The following is a 26,588-nucleotide window of genomic DNA, read 5'->3' on the forward strand; positions in this document are numbered from 1 at the left end:
ATTTATATTTTGTTGTTTTCTTACTGTACCGAAAATGAACCGAAACGTGACCTCTAAACCGAGTTATGTGTACCGTTACACCCCTAGTATTTAGTCATTTGCTGCTCCAAAGACACAGTTTGTCCTGCTTATAGGTGGTTGTGACGGCACTATCAAACTGTGGGATATTGTGAAGCAGTACTGCACTCACAACCTTAAAGGATCATCTGGTGTTGTGCAGTAAGTGAGAATGAGACACTTTTATGAAGCATTACAAAAAGCAGTAAAACATCCACCCTTTGTATGCAGCCTGGTCTATTTCCACCCTGACATTGACCGGCTGCAGCTCTTTTCGTCCTCCCTGGACTGTGGCATTCGTCTGTGGGACTTGCGCACCAGCCGGTGTGTGTGCGTGCTTCAGAGCCACTACAGCGCCGTTACGTGTCTCAGCTTCAGCCCCGATGGTGACACCATGATAAGGTACACACTTTTTAGGCACGTTGTGCTTGCTTTCTTATGTAACTCATGTCTTTTTGCCGTGTTTTATTATAGTTCTGGCAGAGACAAGATCTGCACGGTGTGGGATCTAAAGAGTCAGACAGCAAAGAGAACTGTACCTGTCTATGAGGTATGTTAGAAACTACAATGCTGTGAATGATGACATACAGTCGTGGTCAAAAGTTTACATACACTTGTAAAGAACATAATGTCATGGCTTCTGGTTTAATTTTTGACCACTCCACTTGACAAAATTGGTACAGTTCAGCTAAATTTGTTGGTTTTCTGACATGTACTTGTTTCTTCAGCATTGTCCACACGTTTAAGTCAGGACTTTGGGAAGGCCATTCTAAAACCTTAATTCTAGCCTGATTTAGCCATTCCTTTACCACTTTTGACGTGTGTTTGGGGTCATTGTCCTGTTGGAACACCCAACTGCGCCCAAGACCCAACCTCCGGGCTGATGATTTTAGGTTGTCTTGAAGAATTTGGAGGTAATCCTCCTTTTTCATTGTCCCGTTTACTCTCTGTAAAGCACCAGCTCCATTGGCAGCAAAACAGGCCCAGAGCATAATACTAACGCCACCATGCTCGACGGTAGGAATGGTGTTCCTGGGATTAAAGGCCTCACCTTTTCTCCTCCAAACATATTGTTGGGTATTGTGGCCAAACAGCTCCATTTTTGTTTCATCTGACATCACATGGACAAAGATAAGACTTCTGGAGGAAAGTTCTGTGGTCAAATGAAACAAAATTTGAGCTGTTTGGCCACAATACCCAGCAATATGTTTGGAGGAGAAAAGGTGAGGCCTTTTAATCCCAGGAACACCATCCCTACTGTCAAGCATGGTGGTGGTAATATTATGCTCTGTAATGACAATGTTGTCATATGCTTACAATTAACTGTTAATCCAGAAATATTTTGTTTATTCTTTTGAGTTTTATCATGTTCATGAAGAATTTGAGTAAACTAATGATAAATATTTACTTTTTACTACTACATGAAGGGATTGAGAGGTTTCACAGTAATGTCCTTCTAAAACAGGGGTCAGCAACCCAAAATGTTGAAAGAGCCATATTGGACCAAAAATACAAAAAATAAATCTGTCTGGAACTGCAAAAATGTAAGTGTTATAATGAAGGCAACACATAATGTACAGTCGTGGTCAAAAGACAACCTATTGTGGCCAAACAGCTCAATTTGTGTTTCATCTGACATCACATGGACAAAGATAAGACCTTCTGGAAGAAAGTTCTGTGGTCAGATGAAACAAAAATGGAGCTGTTTGGCCACAACACCCAGCAATATGTTTGGAAGAGAAAAGGTGAGGGCTTTAATCCCAGGAACACCATTCCTACCGTCAAGCATGGTGGTGGTAGTATTATGCTCTGGGCCTGTTTTGCTGCCAATGGAACTGGTGCTTTACAGAGAGTAAATGGGACAATGAAAAAGGAGGATTACCTCCAATTTATTCAGGACAACCTAAAATCATCAGCCCGGAGGTTGGGTCTTGGGCGCAGTTGGGTGTTCCAACAGGACAATGACCCCAAACACACGTCAAAAGTGGTAATGGAATGGCTAAATCAGGCTAGAATGAAAGTTTTAGAATGGCCTTCCCAAAGTCCTGACTTAAACGTGTGGACAATGCTGAAGAAACAAGTCCATGACAGAAAACCAACAAAGTTAGCTGAACTGCACCAATTTTGTCAAGAGGAGTGGCCAAAAATTCAAGCAGAAGCTTGTGGATGGCTACCAAAAGTGCTTTATTGCAGTGAAACTTGCCAAGGGACATGTAAGCAAATATTAACATTGCTGTATGTATACTTTTGACCCAGCACATTTTCAGTAGACCCATAATAAGTTCATAAAAGAACCAAACTTCATGAATGTTTTTTGTGACCAACAAGTATGTGCTCCAATCACTACATCACAAAAAACTAAGAGTTGTAGAAATGATTGGAAACTCAAGACAGCCATGACATTATGTTCTTTACAAGTGTATTGTATTTAAACAATATAGAGTGCATTTGATGCTGCATTGTTGTCTGTGTGCAGGCGTTGGAGGGTGTTTTGATTCTCCCTGCAAAAAAAGACCTCTCTCAAATTGGAGTCAAGACCGAAGACCTGCATTTTATCACAGCTGGCAGCAAAGGTACATCTTTGACTCTGTCCTAACTCTCTTTAATGTGCATTCATAACTATTTGCCTTTTTCCTCTTCCAGGGGTGTTAAGAGTGTGGGAAGCCAGCACGGGCCGCTGCGTCTACATCCAGCCACTTCATTCCACTCTCAGCCCGCCCTCTGAACATGACGAGGAGGAGGAGAAGGACGATGACCCCCGCAGTCTAACATACCTCCTGGAACTCCCTGCCTCCGACAGGCTGGCCACAGTTACTGCAGAGCACAACATAGTGTTTTACAAGCTTCCTGCTCTCAGCACACAGCAGCAGGTAAGGCAACGATACTCTGGAAAATACCGGACTGTACGGTCCTCTAGGGATGTATACTGTGTACTAGGGTTGTACGGTTTACGGTATATCAGTATTAGTATAGTACCGGGATAATAATGAATCATATTCGGTACTATACCGCCTCTAAAAAGTACCGGTCCCCCAACCCCCGCCCCCCTGTCATCGTGTCATTGTTGGTTTTACGAGCAGAGGAGCATGTTCGGCAGCGCAAACACACAGAGTACTTACAAGCAGACACAATGTGTAGACAGAAAAGGGAGAACGGACGCATTTTGGCTTAAAAACTGAAGATAAAGGTGAAGTTATAACACTGAAACGCCCTCAGGAAGAGGTGCTTTAAGACCTATCTAGCTAGCTAGCGGCTAAAGTCCAGCCGCAGTCGGCAGTGTTTTAGCTACTTCTAAATCACTAATCCTCGCCTCCATGGCGACAAATAAAGTAAGTTTCTTACGAGGAATAGCTAAACATGCTTCACTACACATAGTAGCTCACCGGCGTCACAATGTAAATAAATGCCATGTGTGGATCTACACCTAACATCCACTGTAATGATACCAAGTACAATAGCGTATGTAGTCGATACTACTATGATTACATCAATAATTTTTAGCATCACAAATAGGGTTGGGTATCGAGTATCGATTGGAACCGGGACTAACTTTCCGATTCTCCCGGAATCGTTCAAAAGTTTAAATTTCGATTCGTAGTTTCGATACCCAGTCTGCCGACCGGAAAAAAAGAATAAGTCCGCCGACCGGAAGAAGAAGCCGCTGAACACCAACGAAGAAGCGCCCACCGCCGGAAGTGTTAGCATAGCCGAGCCTATGTAGCCGAGCGAGTCAGTCAAGCATGGATAGCGGGCGTCGGCGGTCGAAAGTGTGGCTTTATTTTACTAAAAAAAATGAAATGTCGGCGAAATATAACACGTGCGACAGGACTGTTTCGTGCTTTGGAGGGTGCACGTCGAACATGATGAAGCACCTCCGAGTTCATGAAGTACAAATATATGCGTGTCCCGTCTTCGACGCGCTGCGCCGACCGTCCTCCTCCTGCTGTCAGATCTCGCTTTATCCTATTTATGCCTTCAAGCTTCTTCCACACCCAGCGAACGTGTATTTTCCACAGCAGGAGACACTATCTGTCCAGAACGCTCACACATCCTGCCTGAGAAGGCGGATATGGTCATTTTCCTAAAAAAGAACTGTCTCTGATTTTATACTGTACCTGCAGCTAATCTGGACTGGGTTTTGCAAGTTGTTTCTTATTGTTTATTTGCTTTTCTGCACCAGGTTAGCCCATCAGTGGGAGCACGGTAACATTTTTAAGTACCTGCAGCATCATACACTTGTGTGTGTAAAGGTGTTTTCATGAGGTTTTCAAAAATAAAGCTCTCTTGAGGAAAGTGTACCCCTGGGAAAATGTATTTATAATATTTATATTCAAGTTCATAGATTTTATATTTATATTCTAGTGGAAAACAGCCCTGTGAGGAATTTATAGTAAAGTTCATAAAAAGTTAATGGAATTAAAATTGATGGAGAATGTCAGACTATTTCATTCAGAAAGACTGTATGTAGGTTAGCTAGCTCATTTAAAATATCCAAAACGCTTAAAAGAATCGGAATCGAGAATCGCCAGGGATCGGAATCGAAACAAAGAATTGGAATCGGAATCGTTCGAATTCAAACGATACCCAACCCTAATCACAAAATCTTTTTTCAAAATGTATTTTATGTTTATAAACTCAGGAAATATGTCCCTGAACACATGACGACTTTGAATATGACCAATGTATGATCCTGTAACTACTTGGTATCGGATTGATACCCAAATTTGTGGTATCATCCAAAACTAATGTAAAGTATCAAACAAGAGAAGAATAAGTGATTATTACATTTTAACAGAAGTGTAGATAGAACATGTTTAAACAGAAAATAAGCAGATAATAACAGTAAATGCACAAGTAGATTAATAAATCATTTTCTACCACTTGTCCCTTATAATGTTGATCAAATAATAGAATGGAAAATGACACAATATGTTACTGCATATGTCAGCAGACTAATTAAGAGCCTTTATTTGTTTACTTACTACTAAAAGACAAGTTGTCTTGTATGTTCACTATTTTATTTAAGGACAAACTTGCAATAATAAACATACCCTAAGATCTTTTGTTAAAATGAAGCCAATAATGCAATTTTTTGTGGTCCCCTTTATTTAGAAAAGTACAGAAATGTATCGAAAATACATTTTGGTACCGATACCAAAATATTGGTATCAGGACAACACTAACACACTCCATCCATCCATCCATCCATCCATTTGCTACCGCTTATTCCCTTCGGGGTCGCGGGGGGCGCTGGAGCCTATCTCAGCTACAATCGGGCGGAAGGCGGGGTACACCCTGGACAAGTTGCCACCTCATCGCAGGGCCAACACAGATAGACAGACAACATTCACACTCACATTCACACACTAGGGCCAATTTAGTGTTGCCAATCAACACTAACACTAACACACTGTCAAATTCTTTTTTCTTTTTTTTCACTTTTTGCAGTTTGTGGGCTACAATGACGAGGTGCTGGATGTGAAATTCCTGGGTAAAAACGACAGCCACGTTGTGGTAGCGACCAACAGCTGCCAGCTGAAAGTCTTTGAGCTGCTCACCAACAGCTGCCAGATCCTCTATGGACACACAGGTCAGTGGCCAGCAGATGGCAGTGTGTGCGCAGTGCAGTTTGAAGTTAGTCCAGCAATATTTGACACTAGATTTTCTATTGTGTTTAAAACTCAAGTCCAAATACAAAAATACAATCATATCATAGCAATCCCCGGTAGTTACTATGCAAACTTGTCCCCTAGGGGCTGTGAATAGTACAGTGAATGGCATCATATTTATTTTACTGCATTGTAGATTTACTCTATCCATTATCCCATATTTGAGGTCGAAAGTCCAGTATTTTTGACCAGATTAGGACTACAGATTCAACAAACTTTGTCATATGAGACACATGACGATGACTGTCGTTGGCTTTGGCAGTTAGTATTGCTCGTTTGCAGCCAAACAGTTGTTTTTCTCACTACGATAGGGCGAATCAATGGCCATAACTACCATTGTGAATGTGTAAATAGTGTCAAAGCGCTTTGAGTACCTTGAAGGTAGAAAAGCGTTTTACAAGTATAACCCATTTACCATTTACCATTACATTGAGGACAGCAAGGTCATGTCCTCTGTATTTTTTCAAGTGACAAAAGGATGATGATATGACGGACTGTAAATGTACTTTGTGTAGGACATCGTGTGTGTGCGCTGTACATCACCATGCGATAGATCAGGGGTCCCCAAACTTTTTGACTCGAGGGCCGCATTGAGTTAAAACAATTTGGCCGGGGGCCGGGCTGTGTATGTGTGTGTATATATATATATATATATATATGTATATATGTATATATATATATATATATATATATATATATATATATATATATATATATATATATATATATATATATATATATATATATATATATATATATATATATATATATATAAATATATATATATATATATAAGTATATGTATGTGTGTATGTGTATATATATATATATGTGTATGTATGTTTATATATATATATATGTGTATGTATGTTTATATATATGTGTATATATATATATATATATATACACACACATACATATACATTTTTAAAAAAATCTCCTAAGGATTGAGGAAATCCCTCATGAAACAGGCCTGTAGAGATGAAATAGTCTTGTGATTTTTTTCCCACACATACATATATACATATATATATATATATACATAGCTGAGATAGGCTCCATATATATATACATATACACATACATACATACATATATATATATATATATACACACATACATATATATACACACATATATATATATATGTGTATATATGTATGTGTATGTATATATATATATATATGTGTGGGTGTATATGTGCATGTGTATATGTATGTGTGTATATATGAATGTGTATATATGTATGTGTATATACATATATATATGTATGTATGTGTGTGTGTATATATATATATATATATATATATATATATATATATATATATATATATATATATATACACATGCATATATATATATATATATATATGTATGTGTATATATATATATGTGTATGTATATATGTATGTTTATATATATATATGTGTATATATATATATATACACACATACATATATATATACATACACATATATATATATATATATGTGTGTGTGTATATATGTTAATGTGTATATGTATGTGTGTATATATGTATGTGTATATATGTATATGTATGTGTGTATATATGTATGTGTATATATGTATGTGTATATACATATATATATGTATGTATGTATGTGTGTGTGTATATATATATATATATATATATATAAATATATATATATATATATACATGCATATGTGTATGTGTATGTGTGTATATATGTATGTGTGTATATATGTATATATATATACATATATATATATATATGTATAAAAGAGCGCTCGCCCGACCAACACTGCGGCGCGAGTATGATGTCGTCACGTTATCGATGGGAAAATGCATTTTTAGACAAAATTATTTGCCTGAGTGGCTAGGAGACACCAAGAGTAACAAGTGGTAGAAAATTGATTAAAATGGAAAGATTTTTAAAAATAATAACATTTATTTTTATTTTTTTTTCATGAAAAAAGTAAAATAATAAACGTGAATCCACTGTGTATTCATATGGACCTTTATTAGCACATTACGCCAACAACGTAACATGAGTATAACATCAAAGTCTCTGGTAACTTCCTCTCTGCCCATTACATAAATAAAAAAATCACGTGGAAAAATATATAAATGACAAGAACTAGCAATTCCACACTACTGTCATTATGAATGTTATTTTTCAACAGCTGAAATAAAGTTGTCAGTTTGAACCGTCAGATAAGCCTCCTGCATGTTTGTGTGCCCGAGTCGACTCACAAGCTCCTCCTCTCCCCTCTCCCTCACCTCCCTTTGCCCAAACGCGCTCTGATTTTCGTTGCTATGGTGACGTTTACATCCCTTCAAAATAAGATGCAGATACAACATTAAAAACGAATATAAAGTGCATGAGATTTTTAACTCACCGTAACGCTACATCAATGGGAGCCCTGAGCTTGTTTCTCTGCAACGAGACAGTCCCAACTGGGGGTAATGGGAGACAAAGACACCCGAAGTGTGCTTATATGTCCAGTCTGCTACGTTGTTTTGTTTTGGTGGCTGTCACTGCAGAAAATCCCGCTTCACACAGATAGGATGTTGGAAAGGGCAACAGTGTTTTCAGTGCTGTGGTGACGATCTCGGGGTATTCGGCCATGACTTTAATCCAGAAAACAGGCAGAGGTTTTGTCTGAAATACACTTTTAAGGGTGCCGTCATTTGCGATCTCCAGCATTTGATCTTCTTCTTGCACAGACATGCTGGATTCATCTGCTTTGTTGACAAAACCCCGCCAATGTTTGAAACATGTCCAGGTTTTTTGGGTTGGTGCACTAATTGTAAATGTATCTTGTGGTTTTTATGTTGATTTAATAAAAAAAATAAAAATAAAAAATTCTTCTGGGCCGCGGCCCGGTGGTTGGGGACCACTGATGTAAAGTGCTTTTTACAAATAAAATCTATTATTATTATTACTCAACATGTTTGTTTTTTAGGTACATAATCTCCTCCCATCAGCACTGGTTGAACAGGTTCCAGACCTGCTTTTGTCAATAGAAAACTGCAGTAACAAATAACAGTGTCCTGTCAAGCTGAGTAGTTGCAATGCAGATATGCTACATATTTTTTTAAGGTTATTAATAGTAATGGTGGCGATGTTAAGGATGGAATGTGGTGAAACAAGGAAACCACATCTAACAAGGTTTGGCGTGCCTTAGAAACTGTTGTCTAGACCACAGATTTCCTTATGCAGTTGAGGCCATGACGACTCATTTCCTCTTTGTATTTCCTCATACAGATACTATCCTATCGTTGGATGTGTTTAAGAAAGGCTTTGTCTTTGCAAGCTGTGCAAAGGTGAGAGCACACGCCTAGACTTCCTCTCTGCAGCCTCTTCTTTAGAGCAAATCATGCACACAGTGCCTGTCATGTGTTTGTCCACAGGACAGGTCAGTGCGTGTGTGGCACATGGATGGTGACAGCGGCCAGGTCCGCTGTGTGGCCCACGGTTCCAGTCATACTAACGCAGTGGGCTCCATTACCTGTTCTAGGTAACAGACACACATCGTCTGTATGTGACATTAGCAACGCAGGAAAAAATGTTGTCTATATAACATAAACATTGTGTGTGTGCAGGATGAAAGCATCCTTCATAGTGTCTGGCAGTCAGGACTGCACTGTGAAGGTGTGGGATCTCCCGGCAGACTTGTCTACAACTGATGTCCACCAGCTGACTGCACGTGTCACAGAGAAGGCACATGATAAGGTACACGGGAAAACAATATTTGTACAGCAAAGACTCTAACCAAAAATAAATAAAAACTGCAATTATAGCATTTGCACATGAGAACTTACATACCCAAGTCCTGTTAAAGTACCAGTAGAATTGAAAAAGAAGTCTATATTGGAGCTATTATCATATACAGTCGTGGTCAAAAGTTTACATACACTGTCATGGCTGTCTTGAGTTTCCAATAATTTCTACAACTCTTATTTTTTGTGATGTAGTGATTGGAGCACATACTTGTTGGTCACAAAAAACATTCATGAAGTTTGCTTCTTTTATGAATTTATTATGGGTCTACTGAAAATGTGAGCAAATGTGCTGGGTCAAAAGTATACATACAGCAATGTTAATATTTGCTTACATGTCCCTTGGCAAGTTTCACAGCAATAAGGCGCTTTTGGTAGCCATCCACAAGCTTCTGCTTGAATTTTTGACCACTCCTCTTGACAAAATTGGTGCAGTTCAGCTAATTTTTTTGGTTTTCTGACATGGACTTGTTTCTTCAGCATTGTCCACACGTTTAAGTCAGGACTTTGAGAAGGCCATTCTAAAATGGGGGGGGGTGTATTTAAAAATGGGGGGTGTATTTAAAAAAAAAAAAAAAAAATTTTAATTTTTTTTTTTTTTTAACATAAATAAATACAATCATGTGTGCTTACTGACTGTATCCCTGCATGCTGTATTGATCTACATTGATATATAATGTATATATTGTGTTTTTTATGTTGATTTCATTTAAAAAAAAAAAATTTTTTTTTTTTTTTTTTTTAATTCTTGTGCGGCCCGGTACCAATCGGTCCGCGGTTGGGGACCACTGCTGTAAAGCACCAGTTCCATTTGCAGCAAAACAGGCCCAGAGCATAATACTACCACCACCATGCTTGACAGTACGAATGGTGTTCCTGGGATTAAAGCCCTCACCTTTTCTCCTCCAAACATATTGCTGGGTATTGTGGCCAAACAGCTCAATTTTTGTTTCATCTGACCACAGAACTTTCCTCCAGAAGGTCATATCCTTGTCCATGTTGAGGCCTGTTTTGCTGCCAATGGAACTGGTGCTTTACAGAGAGTAAATGGGACAATGAAAAAGGAGGATTACCTCCAAATTCTTCAGGACAACCTAAAATCATCAGCCTTGAGGTTGGGTCTTGGGCGCAGTTGAGTGTTCCAACAGGACAATGACCTCAAACACACGTCAAAAGTGGTAAAGGAATGGCTAAATCAGGCTAGAATTAAGGGTTTGGAATGGCCTTCCCAAAGTCCTGATTTAAACCCCATTGAGAACATGTGGACAATGCTGAAGAAACAAGTCCCCTTCAGAAAACCAACAAATTTAGCTGATCTGCACCAATTTTGTCAGAAGGAGTGGTCAAAAATTCAAGCAGAAGCTTGTGGATGGCTACCAAAAGCGCCTTATTGCAGTGAAACTTGCCAAGGGACATGTAAGCAAATATTAACATTGCTGTATGTATACTTTTGACCCAGCACATTTGCTCACATTTTCAGTAGACCCATAATAAATTCATAAAAGAACCAAACTTCATGAATGTTTTTTGTGACCAACAAGTATGTGCTCCAATCACTCTATCACAAAAAAAAAGAGTTGTACAAATTATTGGAAACTCAAAACAGCCATGACATTATGTTCTTTACAAGTGTACTTTTGACCACGACTGTATATCTGACTTAACGTTTACGAGTAATCGATATGATCAAAATAGTATCAATCTCACAGAGATTCCCAAGCCATTTTGAGAGAGAATGAGCAAGCCAGGCACGATCCGTGACGTAGAGGTGGGAACTACAGATCCCTTCCCCATCAACAACAATGCAAATAATGCAGACTTTTGACAGCCAACAACGATTTGGGACAAATGATGATCCAGAACCTTATAATCTTTTAGCCTGAATATAAGGAGGATGAGCTACAAGATTTAGAAGCTGTGTGCTAAACAGATTCAGCTTTAGTGAAACACTAAGCATCATGTAGCAGTATTGCTAGGTGCTAACCAAGAAATAGAAACTACAAACATTATAAAACGATCGCTTAATGTACAATGTCTGCTCTCAATGCGATGACGACTGATAGGATGTTCATATTTTCCTGTTTAGATGAAGAATTAATCGAAATCCGCAAGAAGGGTGAAAAGGAACTTCCGATATTGTGTCTTTGTCTCCAGCTCCGAGTATACATTGCATGTCACCGGTGAAGAACTTCTAGATTAATGGCTAAATCCTCTTATTTTTCAGATGAAAAGCATGATTTCTAATCTAGAATAACTTTGACGAGCGAGACACAATGATGCAGCAGCAGGACTTTGGCCGGCTAAATGCTACATAGCACAGCGAGTTACCTCTCTGTTATCAGTGCGCCACTAAAAATAGTTTGTCTGTGTTACCTCTTATGATAGCAATATAGCTAATATTTGGTTAATATTCAGGTTGCGATTTATAAAAAAAAGAGTATATTTGGTTAATGTTCAGGTTACGATATATATATAAAAAAAAAGAGTATTGTGATGGTTACTTAGAGGGTTTTGTGGGCGGAATAGAGAGCCATTGACTCAATTGTTCGCTGACTTTTTATTTATTTATTAATTTTGGACTTAGAATGCATAAAAAACAAAAACAGATGTGTTCATGTCTTAAGTTAAAGTTAAATAGAAAATGTTAAATTACATAGGGATTGTGAATGATAGAGAGCACATGTTTCTATTTGTTTGCGTATTTCCAGTATGACTAAACTGCTGATATGGTCAGAGTGCAGAAGCGTTCTCATCATGACATCATTCGACACCAAATGTACAGAAATTGCCGAAGACATTCGGAGCGGAATATATTTCCTAAATTTTTGGCCTCTGATCCGATCCGATTTTGAGTCCCGATCTGTAATTTTGACAAACTATAGAATAATGAACATTTTTATAACAAGTAAGTAGTAATTAAGTAACATATTTTGTAAAGCTTATTTTATAAAATGTAAGACTTGGCAGTATTGTTATAATAAATGTCACATGCAATTCTAAAAAAAAAAAAAAAAAAAAAAGTAAGTATCTGGTGCACCATAACTAAACAAAAGCAAAAACTAATGTTGACTCCCATTTAAATAATTTGGGTTTTGCCCTAAAATCCTTCCTAAATCCTATAAATTGTTTCTTATTCTAGGATGTCAATAGCGTGGCCGTTTCGCCCAACGACAAGCTGCTGGCTTCCGGCTCACAAGACCGCACGGCCAAGCTGTGGTCCTTGTCGGGTGAGGGCGGCCTCAGCCTACTTGGTGTGTTTCGGGGCCACCGGCGAGGTATCTGGGCCGTCTGTTTCTCGCCCGTCGATCAAGTGCTGGCCACCTCCTCCGCAGACGGCACCAGCAAGCTGTGGGGCCTGCAGGACTTCAGCTGCCTCAAGGTGCGCAGGAAGACACTTCACAGCTTGCTGAAATCTAAAATAAATTGTATTCTGTCATCCTAATTAGACTTTTGAGGGGCACGACGCATCCGTGTTGAAGGCCATCTTTGTCAGCCGAGGCACTCAGCTGCTCAGCAGGTGACTCCATTTCCCTCCTCTTTCATTGAAGGCACTCACATTTCTACAATCATTTCTCTTCTCAAGCGACAATACTATTGGAAGTAAACTTGGATATACTTTGAGTAGTCAGTGTTAGGGCTGGCCGATAGGGACGAAAAAGTATATCTCTGTGTAATTTTACTTAAACTCTATATTCGATATATATCTCGATATATTTTCCGGTGAAAATATACATATAAAGTAGGGGTGTAACGGTACGTGTATTTGTATTGAACCGTTTCGGTTCGGTTCGGAGGTGTACCGAACGAGTTTCCACACAGACATATTAAGTAGCGTAACGCACGTTGTGTAAACAATGCACACCGAGGCACAACACACAGCATGCTAGCAGCTAACGGGCTACGATAGACTGACCATACGTCCTCTTTTCACCGGACATGTCCTCTTTTGCGGAGCTGTCAGGGCGGAGTTTCTTAAATGCCTCAAATGTCCGGCATTTTGAGTTAGGGTTGCGTGTATTTTCAATGTACGTTCAGGGTTAAGAAGGGGTTAAAAACAAAACAAATTGTGCGCGCAGCAGCATTGTTGAGGGAGGGGCAGAGACAGAGAGAGAGAGAGAGTTATGATAAACGCGCATGCCTCGCCAGGCTCTGCTTTTTATCCATAGATTTATCACATTTAATGTTTTATTATCTATAGCAGGGGTGTCAAAAGTGTGCCCCGGAGGCCATTTGCGGCCCACAGCTAATGTTTTAAAGGCCCACGGCACATTCTAAAAATACTATTAAAATAAACAAAAACATAACAAAAGTGAAATATAAAAGCTTAAAGGTTAAATGTAATTTAGAAAAAGTTACAATGTTGACTAATAAAACAAAGCTGTTTTTTTTTTTTCAAACTCATTGCTCAAAACATAATATTGAATCAAAATCAATGTTATTATGAATTATTGACCTATCCAAGGTTCCCATTACTTCACATCAAATATTCCACTAAGAAAAATATTTTTGGTGGAAGATTTTGCAAATTTGGCAAATAAATAACCCAAAAATTTATATTTTGTTGTTTTCTTACTGTACCGAAAATGAACCAAACCGTGACCTCTAAACCGAGGTACGTACCGAACCGAATTTTTTGTGTACCGTTTGTTGCGTCGACCAGCATTCCTCCAATGGGGAATTCAAATTGCTAGTCTCTCCCAGATTCTTTTTATGGCAATAAGCTGATGTTCATATTCAATCACCAGGCAGAAGTTGGTATTTTGTGGTTTATTCTCCAAGCTTAGAGGACAAACGTGAGACCAATCTAGCACACCAGCGTTCCCTCGCCCGGTCTAGCTCGGTCTCCTCTCCACCTCCTGTCCCCCCAAGCTCAGCACTGCCCTGTGCTCCTTATCTTAGGAATGTTATGGCAGTCTCAACAGCGCTCTGCCTCTCTACTCAAGGACACTCGAATCCAAGCACTTTTTACCACACGAGACATTAGCTGATGTAAATATGACTATAGGAGTTTTAGAAAGAAGTAACACTTAAATATGGATATGATTCTGATCTGCTTCCCACACGTTATACCCCTAATATAAAGATATTCATTTTTGAGAAATATTCACTGAAATTGAAGTGAATGACAACTGTACTGTAAACACTTTTATTAACCCAGTTAGTCAAGATGGGTATTAACAGCACTGTTTAAGTAGCACAGAATTACATAACATAAATAAAAAAGAAAAATATTATTTCTACGTAAATTGAATAACATAGCTGTGCAAATAATACAAAATGTATCAAACTCAGATAAAAAATTAATATGCAGGAAGGCACTTTTTAATTCCCAGTGGACAATGTAATGGACTGTCACACATGTATGTTCTGGTCAAGTAAGTGACTTGACTTCATTGTGCGGCTATGATCTTCCTCACTTCGGCATACATTTTTGGCAGTATTTCTGGTGCGGAATATGCCCGGCTAGGCAACTGGAGAACAGTTTTGATTTGAGCTTACATGGTAAACAAATCAAATGAATGTTTTATCCAGATGCATACATTTGTCCAAATGTGGCCAAGTAGACACATTGCGGGTTTCCTGGACTTTGTTCACATCGCTAAAAGAAAAATCTAAAGAAGAGAATCCCTCTGCCATCTTCCACTAGTTTTTTTAATATATAAATCGCTTGCTTGAATATTTCCTCTTCTCTTCTCCGACTCTCTCGTCGTCATTTGGGATGTCTGTTGGGATTTCCCTTCCTGGTTCCATGAACCGCCCAATCCTGCCTCTGATTGGCCTGTCTCTAATGTTTTGCTCTAATCTCAACTAACGATTAATTTGATTATCGATTAATCTGTCGATTATTACTTCGATTAATCGATTAATATTCGGATGAGAGGCAAACTACATTTCTATCCTTTACAGTATTTTATTGGAAAAAAAACAGCATACTGGCACATTACTTGTTTTGATTATTGTTTCTCAGCTGTTTGTACATGTTGCAGTTTATAAAAAAATAAAATTTAATCTGTGCATGCGCATAGCATAGATCCAACGAATCAATGACTAAATCGCCAACTATTTTTATAATACATTTTAATCGATTTAATCGATTAGTTGTTGCAGCCCTAATCTCAACCAATCGTGACTCATAATAGTAAACAACCAACCAAACCGGAAAGAAAAGTTAATCTGAGGCTGAGTTGACTTGAAACTGTTTAATGTTGCACTTTTTATATGTAGAAGAAAAGTTTTGTCATTTTATTTAATCTGAGCAACATCTTGAGGCAGTTTAATGTTGATTAACGTAGACCCCAACTTAAACAAGTTGAAAAACTTTTTCGGGTCTACTGTACTGTGCTGTGCAATCTACTAATAAAAGTCTCAATCAATCAATAAAAAAAGCACTTTATATGTAGAAAGGTTTTGTTAAGAAACCATTCGAAGCCTTATCTTATTTAGTTTTTAATTTATATATGTTGACCACATTAACCCTGGCAATGAACCCTGTGTGTTTATGTATGTTATGTCATTGTTTACAAATTTGGTAAATAAATAACCAAAACATTTATATTTTGTTGTTTTCTTACTGTACCGAAAATGAACCGAACCGTGACCTCTAAACCGAGGTACGTACCGAACCGAAATTTTTGTGTACCGTTACACCCCTAGTGTTTGGTCATTTTAACATGAAATAAATTATATCGATATTACGATATTTTTTTAATTCATATCGCCCAGCCCTAGTCAGTGTACTGTTGGTATGGAAGTGTAGATATACTATGCACTGAAAATGGCTCATTACACCATTATAGTATTGTACCTTGAGAACATATACTGTACTCTAATAAAATGCTTGCTGAAATGTGAAGAGTGTACTGATACTATATATGGATTAAGCTATAATGCAGAACCAATCCCCTCAACCACACTTCCTCCATAGTGGGTCAGATGGTTTGGTTAAACTATGGACCATCAAGACCAATGAATGTGTGAAAACCCTGGACGCCCACCAGGACAAAGTGTGGGGTCTCCACGGCAGCCGCAAAGACGACAAGATGGTGACCGGGTCAGTCGACTCCAACATCATTGTGTGGATGGTGAGTAAATGGAGTTGGAGGTCTTGTACCATTGCCATCAATCCATGACACAACACAATGCTACCATCATTAAGTACGGTAGTAGCGTTGCACGTTGGACCAAATTATGTTTGACAGGTTCAGCACAATAGGCAATGATAGAAGATAACTAGGCCACCACGATAATAAATTAATCTAACGATACATGAAAACTAAGTCAATAACCGATAAATTGCCATATCTGTGTGTGTTTGTTTTCTTGGTCTGTCACTTCCAATTAGGGTGCAAGAGGCTTCACTCTGTGCATCGCTCTCAGCAGTTTTATTCCATAGCAGAAATAGATGAAAGCTGTGAACTAGGGGTGTAACGAATGATCCACTACATAGATCTATTGATTTATATTCCTAAGATTCAACTACATTGATCTGTGCTCGGCAAGTTGGTCTACCAGAAGATATATATAGCTCTAATAGCGTCTTAAAAGACAATCAATACTATTTTGTTATCAATACTAAAAAGAGATAACATTGGATTTAAAGGCCTACTGAAATGAATTTTTTTAATTTAAACGGGGATAGCAGATCTATTCTATGTGTCATACTTGATCATTTCGCGATATTGCCATATTTTTGCTGAAAGGATTTAGTATAGAACAACGACGATAAAGATTGCAACTTTTGGTATCTGATAAAAAAAAGGCTTGCACCTACCGGAAGTAGCGTGACGTAGTCAGTTGAACATATACGCAAAGTTCCCTATTGTTTACAATGATGGCCGCATGAAGTGAGAGAGATTCGGACCGAGAAAGCGACAATTTCCCCATTAATTTGAGCGAGGATGAAAGATTTGTGGATGAGTAAAGTGCAAGTGAAGGAATAGTGGGGAGTTGAAGCTATTCAGATAGGGAAGATGCTGTGAGAGCCGGGGGTGACCTGATATTCAGCTGGGAATGACTACAACAGTAAATAAACACAAGACATATGTATACTCTATTAGCCACAACACAACCAGGCTTATATTTAATATGCCACAAATTAATCCTGCATAAAAACACCTGCGTGTTTGTTATGCTAGCTCCTAGCTCCTCTGCTAGCTCCTAGCTCCATAGAACACGCCAATACAATTCAAACACCTGATCAACACACACAATCACTCAGCCCAAAAGACCGTTTACCTAACCCAAGGTTCATAAAGCTTATATATTTTTAAAAAGTTACGTACGTGACGCGCACATACGGTCAAGTTATCGAATGTTTAGCAGCCAAGGCTGCATACTCACGGTACCTGATATTCAGCTGGGAATGACTACAACAGTAAATAAACACAAGACATATATATACTCTATTAGCCACAACGCAACCAGGCTTATATTTAATATGCCACAAATTAATCCTGCATAATAACACCTGCGTGTTTGTTATGCTAGCTCCTAGCTCCTCTGCTAGCTCCTAGCTCCATAGAACACGCCAATACAATTCAAACACCTGATCAACACACACAATCACTCAGCCCAAAAGACCGTTCACCTAACCCAAGGTTCATAAAGCTTATATATTTTGAAAAAGTTACGTATGTGACGCGCACGTACGGTACGGTACGTGTTATGCTAGCTCCTAGCTCCTCTGCTAGCTCCTAGCTCCATAGAACACGCCAATACAATTCAAACACATGATCAACACACACAATCACTCAGCCCAAAAGACCGTTCACCTAACCCAAGGTTCATAAAGCTTATATATTTTAAAAAAGTTACGTACATACGCAAAAAAAGCCAAAGCTGCATACTCACAGTAGCACGTCTGCGTCTTTGTCATCCAAATCAAAGTAATCCTGGTAAGAGTCTGTGTTGTCCCAGTTCTCTACAGGCGTCTGTGTATCCAAATCAAAAGTCCTCCTGGTTAGAGTCTCTGTTATCCGAGTTCTTCCATCTTGACTGCATCTTTCGGGAATGTAAACAAAGAAGCGCCGGCTGTGTACTGTTGTGGCTGACTACGTTCGAAAAATACGTCCATTTCGCACCGACAACTTTCTTCTTTGCTTGCTCGGCTTCCTTCTCCATAATGCAATGAACATGATTGAAACAGATTCACGAACACAGATGTCCAGAATACTGTGGAATTATGAAATGAAAACAGAGCTTTTTCGTATCGGCTTCAATGTGGAAGGCATACCCGTGTTCGCCGGGCTACGTCACACGCATACGTCATCCTCAGAGGCGTTTCGAACCGGAAGTTTAGCGGCAAATTTAAAATGTCACTTTATAAGTTAACCCGGCCGTATTGGCATGTGTTATAATGTTAAGATTTCATCATTGATATATAAACTATCACACTGCGTGGTCGCTAGTAGTGGGTTTCAGTAGGCCTTTAAGAACGGCAGTTAGTTTAGCACTGTTAATAATGATGGTAAACGTTACTCGAGTCTGTTTGCCCGTCTGTGGCGTCATCGCCACGCGCCATCAGTCATCAAAACATGCCTACGATGGCGGAGAAAGGTCTCAACAGATGCAAATGCCACAAGAAAATAACATGAAGCCACAACACGACAACTTTCGGCTGCAGCACGATTGCAAAGGATACAACAAATACAAATGCCACTAAGGAAGTGACGGACACAAGGGAAGTGACAGCGGACCCTGTTTTGCAGAGGGTTGAAAACGATGTAATTAGTATTATTGAAAAAGTAATTTATGACTAAAAATTTGTCACACTTCACTTACTTTTCCAACTTCACTACACTGTTTCCAATTTTCCACCTCTGCCACTTGGTCCGTCGGCGAAACCAGGGCTTGAATTTAACCACGGCAACTGCGGCAAAAGCCACGACCGCCCTCGTCACTTGCCATAATGCCCTAAAGAATTGACCAACATCGACGGCAAGAACATCCCGTGACCGCCCTTGACTTTTTACTTGTTAATGGACTAGGGATGTAATGGTATAACGATTATTTGCGATTAAATTCCAGATGGTTAGTAATACCGTCTAATTTTTTCATTACCGAAAACCCGTCATTTATTAATGGATTTTTGGCAACACAAAGTCAGGCTTATGCACACTAGCGTCGTTTGGCTTGATAATCATGGCGGACTAACTACACGGACTTTGCTCCGGAGATTTCCCCTCTTAGTAAAGGTAGCCAAGCGCTTGATTTAACGTCATTTCCCCGGCGTGCTTTTAAGAGCGCACTGCTGCGTTTAGATGGAGACAGGTGTGGACAATATTGGAGACACTTGTCCCCACACTAAAAGTATACAGCGAAGGAGAAAACTATTTGATGTTGCTTTTATTTTCTCAATACGGCGTCCATCAGCTGTGACTGAGAGTTAATGACGTGAGGAAACATGCAGCAGGCGATGTGTCGTGAACGTTGTCACAACTTGTTTATAAAGTCTTGTTTACTGGGATGCTCACTCGTCCTTTAACTCCATGAGCCCTCCTTTAAGGCTACACTTGCCTTGACCATAACAAGTTAAAATTTGAGGCTTGTGAAACTTGTCTGCTGTTACTTCTGTTGCGTCTTTAGGTTGTTGTGTTTTGGCTTAAAGTTGTTGTATTGTAACGTGTAGCTTTATGTTGTGTTGTGGCGTTTTTATTTGTTATGACTTTAGCAATTCTGCTATAGCTAAACGTTGTTATGTTGTGGCCTTATGTTGTTGTGTTGCAGGTTGTCTTGGCCACAGTAGCTGTTTATTAAAATAAAAGTTGTGGCAGGTCAAGCCACTTCTCATTTAACTTGAGAATATTAGGTTGCACCTAATTTCTCAGGTAAAGCTACTGCTGATTCAACCTGAAAATATGTTGGTTGCACTTTGTTTGACATTAATATTGTATTATTTTTATGTTGGAAAAGAGCAGCAAAAGTAGCCAGTAAATCTACTGTTAAAATGTTGGTTATTGCTAATGAACATTTTTGAATGTTGAAAATAAGAGCAGAAAAGTTCTCCTGTATTGTTGTTTGCACTTTATTCAAATAAGATGTTAATGCATTAGCCATTAGTCATTTACTTTCTTGGTTGTATCCATAATTAATTTATACCTAATTCCCTTACAGGAAATAAAAGGAAAATAGGAAGCCTAACCTGCAATGTCCAATAGTCAGTATTTATTTCACAGTCACACAGGTTGAATTTTTTTTGCTGAAAAGTTAGAATTGATATCCACACACTGAATTGTTATTGTTTAAATAAACTAATATCGTCCCTGAATCGTATCGGCAACATCAAATTATGATTCAAATGGAATTGTTGTTAAAACGAATCGTTGCACCCCTGCTGGGAACTCTCTTGACATCCTTGACAGTCCTGGGGGGAGGCGGGGCCGCTATCCTACGCACATAACATGCACAGACAAAGAGCCTCACTAGCCGCAACTCGCTAGTGAGAAGCACGGCAAAGTAACAAAATTAGGAGGAAAAGAGACGATTGCAAAGCCAAAAGTCTCATTGTGGGAATATTTCTGCGTCAAACCGAATGAACAAGATGAGCCCATCAACGTGGACGAACACGCTCGTATGCCAAATTTGTTGGAAAGTGATGGCAACGAAAAAGACAACAAAACAATCCACCCGACCCAGTTTTTTTAATACTCTAGCAAAATATGTTATCGGCCCAAAAGGTTCATGGAAATTGAAGATGTAGTTTTGGGGTCATGCCGCTAACTAACTCACTAAGACAAACACAAACATATATTTGGTAAGTATCAACAATTAAATGAATGTCTAATACAGGGGTGTCAAACATTTTATCTCAGGGGCCACATGGAGGAAAATATATTCCCACGTGGGCCAGAAGGGTAAAATCATGGCACAATAACTTAAAAATACAACTACCACAATTTCAGATTGTTTTCTTAGTTTTACTTCGGCCCAAAATAAAACAAGCACATTCTGAAAATGTAAATATCACAAATAATTAGAGATGTCCGATAATATCGGACTGCCGATATTATCGGCCGATAAATGCTTTAAAATGTAATATCGGAAATTATCGGTATCAGTTTCAAAAAGTAAAATTTATGACTTTTTAAAACGCCGCTGTGTACACGGACGTAGGGAGAAGTACAGAGCGCCAATAAACCTTAAAGGCACTTCCTTTGCATGCCGGCCCAGTCACATAATATCTACGGCTTTTCACACACACAAGTGGATGCAAGGCATACTTGGTCAACAGCCATACAGGTCACACTGAGGGTGGCCGTATAAACAACTTTAACACAGTTACAAATATGCGCCACACTGTGAACCCACACCAAACAAGAATGATAAACACATTTCGGGAGAACATCCGCACCGTAACACAACATAAACACAACAGAAAAAAATACCCAGAACCCCTTGCAGCACTAACTCTTCCGGGACGCTACAATATACACCCCCCCCCCCTCACCACCACCACCACCACCTCAACCCCGCCCACCTCAACCTGCTCAACCTGCTCATGCTCTCTCAGGGAGAGCATGTCCCAAATACCAAGCTGCTGTTTTGAGGCATGTTAAAAAAAATGATGCACTTTGTGACTTCAATAATAAATATGGCAGTGCCATGTTGGCATTTTTTTCCATATTTTGAGTTGATTTATTTTGGAAAACCTTGTTACATTGTTTAATGCATCCAGCGGGGCATTACAACAAAATTAGGCATGATAATGTGTTAATTCCACCACTGTATATATCGGTATCGGTTGATATCGTAATCGGTAATTAAGAGTTGGACAATATCGGATATCGGCAAAAAAGCCATTATCGGACATCTCTACAAATAATCCTCTCGACAAAACAGTTAAAGTTAGTTGAAAATTCTGAGGAAAAAAATCGGTGCCGTTTCAAAAATACCATGAAGAACACAATTAACTTAGACTTCATCTCAGTGTATCTACAAAGCAATTAACATTCAGGGTTTCCCACACATTCATTTATTTGTGGCGGCCCGCCACGAAAGAATTACGTCCGCCACAAATAAAATTTAAAAAAAAAAAAAAAAATTGTTTTTTTTTTTCCTCTCCAGCTTCTCAGGCAAATCATATAGTCGATGTAGATGCCCATATCGGCTGTTCAGAGTTACTTTATAAAAGAGAAGTGTAGGATACTTCTCTTGTTGCCTTATTTGTATTTGACTTTATTAAATGTATTAATATTAGAAACACAACATGTGTATATAACAAAGGGTGCAAAGTCTGCAGGCAGTAGGAAACACATGGTTAAGTGTAGGGAGTAAAACTGATGGCAGTCTAAAGTTCAAGATTTTTGGAGCTCTTTGTTCAGTGGATCAGATGTTTGATGAAGCTCTGTGTCTATCTACCACCACTACTGTTTTCTGTTTATTTGTTACTGACTGTGGCAGGACACCTCTGTCTCTGTTTCACTTTATGTTGCTGGTAAATAATATGGTTGTAGTAGTAGGCTAAAGTTAAATTATTTAGTATGCACTAATTAAAGGGGCAGAGCGTTGAGACATTTTAGCTTTTATATTTTATAAGATATATATTTTGTAAGAACCACAATTAATAAATATATTTCAGTGAATAACTTATTGTTCAAATCTGTATATAAGTGTTGTAATTATATTGTAAAATGGATGGATGGATGTTTAAAACAAAACTGTTATTATTAATTAGTAAGTATACATTTTTTGAGCCTTTTTAGAGAAAATCAAATCATTGTAGTAAATTATGCAAATTGCTCGATGTCATGGTGACCACGCCCATAGCCACGCCCCCACCGCCACAGGTATGGGAAACACTGACATTCAAGTCACAGCCCATTGAGGATTGAACAAAAAACAAAAATAAAAACTCTTTAATGTATCAACTACCTCATTTGTCATTTCCACATAATAATCCTGTGCTAACGCAACAAACCACAAACTGAGGTAGAAGCTATTCAAGAGGGTTGAGTTACTCCCTGCCTTCTAGGCATCACTGTGTATTGATAGAAACATAAAAGCTGTGCTACGTGTACAATTTTAACAAACCAAAAATAAAAACTGAAAAGACTGAGACTATTGCAGTAAATCGCACACTGTTCACTTTCTAAATTTGCACAAATACATTAATTTTCACAGAACTATATCGACGTGCAGTGTCTCATGCAGCATTTTAAGTGGGGTTACCAATTGTTTATTTTACTCTTGTTTGTTTTACGTTGGGTCTAGGGCTAGGAGTCGCAGCCCCACTTTACCATGTACTTCTTGCTGTGTATACTTGCTTGTAGAAACTATTTGTCTTGCCTAACAGAATTACTATTGCGACATTCAGTGGACACATTTCGAACAGCAGTTTCTTTAATTTAAAAATGCAGACATCCCTGGTTTAATAGCTTCTGTCTACCACCAGGATGTGACAGAAGCAGAGCTGGCAGAGGAGCAGGCCAAACAGGAGGATCAGATCATGAAGTAAGGTTCTTTTTTTATCTAATACAGTGCAAACTCTAAAGTTGAACCATCTCTTTTGTAACGCTGGGTGAAGTTTTTTTTCATTTTCAACCAACAGGAAATAATGTGAAATGAAGGAATTAATTTTAGGGTGAAAGCGTTTGTTGCGTTGACCAGCTCTTCCTCCCAGGGATTTTAAGCTGCTGGTCACTCCCAAGTTCTTTTTATGGCACATAAGCTGGAGTTTAAATTGATCACCAGGCAGTAGTTGGTATTTTGTGGTTTATTCTCAAATATTTGACAATAATGAGACCAGCCTTGCATAACCCATCCAGATCCGTGGCTCTAACCGGTCTGCCTCTGCTTCCCCTCCTCGTTCTCTCCTACCTCATTGTTTTGTCTACCCTTTACATTCCAAAAGCTTCAAGGCCCACACACAGTCAAACTTTTACTTTGCAGACTGAATTGGAAAAACACTAGCTGTTTTGTAGTATGACTATGGACGTAAAGAAGTAACACTTAAATATGGATACATGTAAAAAATCTGGTTCTGTCAATTTTTACACATTTTTTGTTTTAAACTGAACAGGCATTGTTTTAAGTAACATTTTAATATTCTTAACTTTCATAAGAGTGTAAAAAACAAGTTCAGCACTATTTAATAAAACAACTACTGATCTTAATGTAAGAGTTTGAATAGACACCTTTTTAGAAATATATGTGTTCTGTTAAAATAAATATTAATAGTTTATCTTTAAATCTTTTTTTTTTTTTTTTTAAACATAAATTCGCGACACCCACCAAATCAGAGAAACAAACCATTAAAAACGTTTCGGAAGGTTTAGCCGAACCCGCGCAGCTCTGTCCGTCTGTGTCATACGATGCAGGAGCCAGTTTCCACGCCATGCAGCCAAAAACGTTCAAACAAAGGACATTTATCCATGAAAATATAGAGAAGCTGCTAATGTGTGTGCCCTAATTGTTTCTGTTTGTTTTGCTCCTGACTGTACAAACTGGACGATCAAGCATTATCCATGGTACCTAGACATACATATTGCCATTGCATAGTGTTCCGTTACTCATACACACCAATAACAATTGGTATTGTTACACAATGGAGGAACATCCCTTGGGAGACACCTGCAGAAGTCCACTTTCCAAAGAAATGCTGAACAATATTATTACATTAATAAAAACTAAAAAAAAATGTTTGTAGTTTGTAGTACATGCTATTGTATTGTTTTTCAATCAATATCGCTTATCTAAAACTTTTTTTTCTTTTTAAAAAAAGGCATGTTCCATGTTAAAATGGTGTTTGTTTGGTGGGAGGCAAGCACATATGAAATTGGTTTCAATTCAGCTCCAAAATGTAATGTTCCTTGTCCCATTTTCTGAATGTTTAATCAAAATCTGCTTATAACTTTTTAAGTTATGTTGCAAACTAACAAAAACAAAACAACAATTTCATAACCTCCATCAGTAATTTCTAAAAATAACAACACAAATATTTGCTTTAAATATCTTTTCCAGTCTAATGTTTAATTACATGCACCTGTTTTATGGCCATGTATGCCAATTACAAAATGACCTCATGTGAGAAACAGTTTCTTATTGAAATTCAGGTAACGCCTTTTTACTGATTTATCCACTATGCGATGCACTGCAAAAACAACTGGTCTTTTTTTATGTTGAGTTGATTTGTTTCTTCTTCAAGTTAACCAGCAGTAAACATGTGTTAAAGTGTTTAAATATGGTGGAAAAAACTTTTTTAGTCGCATCATTTGATTGAATACAGCGTTTTCGGCAAATCAATCAAAGTCAATCAAAGTTGACTTATATAGTCCTAAATCACGAGTGTCTCAAAGGGCTGCACAAGCCACAACGACATCCTCGGCTCTGATCCCACATCAGGGCAAGAAAAAACCCAACCCAATGGGATGACAATGAGAAACCTTGGAGAGGACCGCAGATGTGGGAACCCCCCCTGAGCGACCGGTGCAATGGACGTCGAGTGGAACTAGCATAATATTGTGAGAGTCTAGTCCATAGTGGATCTAACATAATAGTGTGAGAGTCCAGTCCATAGTGGATCTAACATAATAGTGTGAGAGTCCAGTCCATAGTGGATCCAACATAATATTGTGAGAGTCTAGTCCATAGTGGATCTAACATGATAGTGTGAGAGTCCAGTCCATAGTGGATCTAACATAACATTGTGAGAGTCCAGTCCATAGTGGATCTATCATAATAGTGTGAGAGTCCAGTCCATAGTGGATCTAACATAATAGTGTGAGAGTCCAGTCCATAGTGGATCTAACATAATAGTGTGAGTCCAGTCCATAGTGGAGCTAACATAATAGTGTGAGAGTCCAGTCCATAGTGGATCTAACATAATAGTGTGAGAGTCCAGTCCATAGTGGAGCTAACATAATAGTGTGAGAGTCCAGTCCATAGTGGATCTAACATAATAGTGTGAGAGTCCAGTCCATAGTGGATCTATCATAATAGTGTGAGAGTCCAGTCCATAGTGGATCTAACATAATATTGTGAGAGTCTAGTCCATAGTGGATCTAACATAATAGTGTGAGAGTCCAGTCCATAGTGGATCTAACATAATATTGTGAGAGTCTAGTCCATAGTGGATCTAACATAATAGTGTGAGAGTCCAG

The 26,588-nt window shown here is 38.5% G+C and overlaps 1 protein-coding gene across 1 annotated transcript in view; it reads left to right on the plus strand.

The window, feature by feature from the left end:
* The window catches only part of tbl3 (transducin beta like 3), a 48,164-nt gene that overhangs the window by 7,723 nt on the left and 13,853 nt on the right, over positions 1-26,588 (plus strand). The window contains exons 6-18 of the mRNA XM_062037169.1: positions 135-219; positions 289-459; positions 532-607; positions 2,534-2,630; positions 2,701-2,927; positions 5,506-5,647; positions 8,978-9,036; positions 9,124-9,230; positions 9,316-9,445; positions 12,632-12,871; positions 12,939-13,009; positions 16,418-16,574; positions 23,882-23,940. Of these exons, the coding sequence (XP_061893153.1) occupies positions 135-219; positions 289-459; positions 532-607; positions 2,534-2,630; positions 2,701-2,927; positions 5,506-5,647; positions 8,978-9,036; positions 9,124-9,230; positions 9,316-9,445; positions 12,632-12,871; positions 12,939-13,009; positions 16,418-16,574; positions 23,882-23,940 (1,621 nt within the window). The remainder of the gene's footprint in view (positions 1-134; positions 220-288; positions 460-531; positions 608-2,533; positions 2,631-2,700; positions 2,928-5,505; positions 5,648-8,977; positions 9,037-9,123; positions 9,231-9,315; positions 9,446-12,631; positions 12,872-12,938; positions 13,010-16,417; positions 16,575-23,881; positions 23,941-26,588) is intronic.

Source organism: Entelurus aequoreus, linkage group LG25 (assembly GCF_033978785.1).
Source record: "Entelurus aequoreus isolate RoL-2023_Sb linkage group LG25, RoL_Eaeq_v1.1, whole genome shotgun sequence".
NCBI classification, from domain to species: domain Eukaryota; kingdom Metazoa; phylum Chordata; class Actinopteri; order Syngnathiformes; family Syngnathidae; genus Entelurus; species Entelurus aequoreus.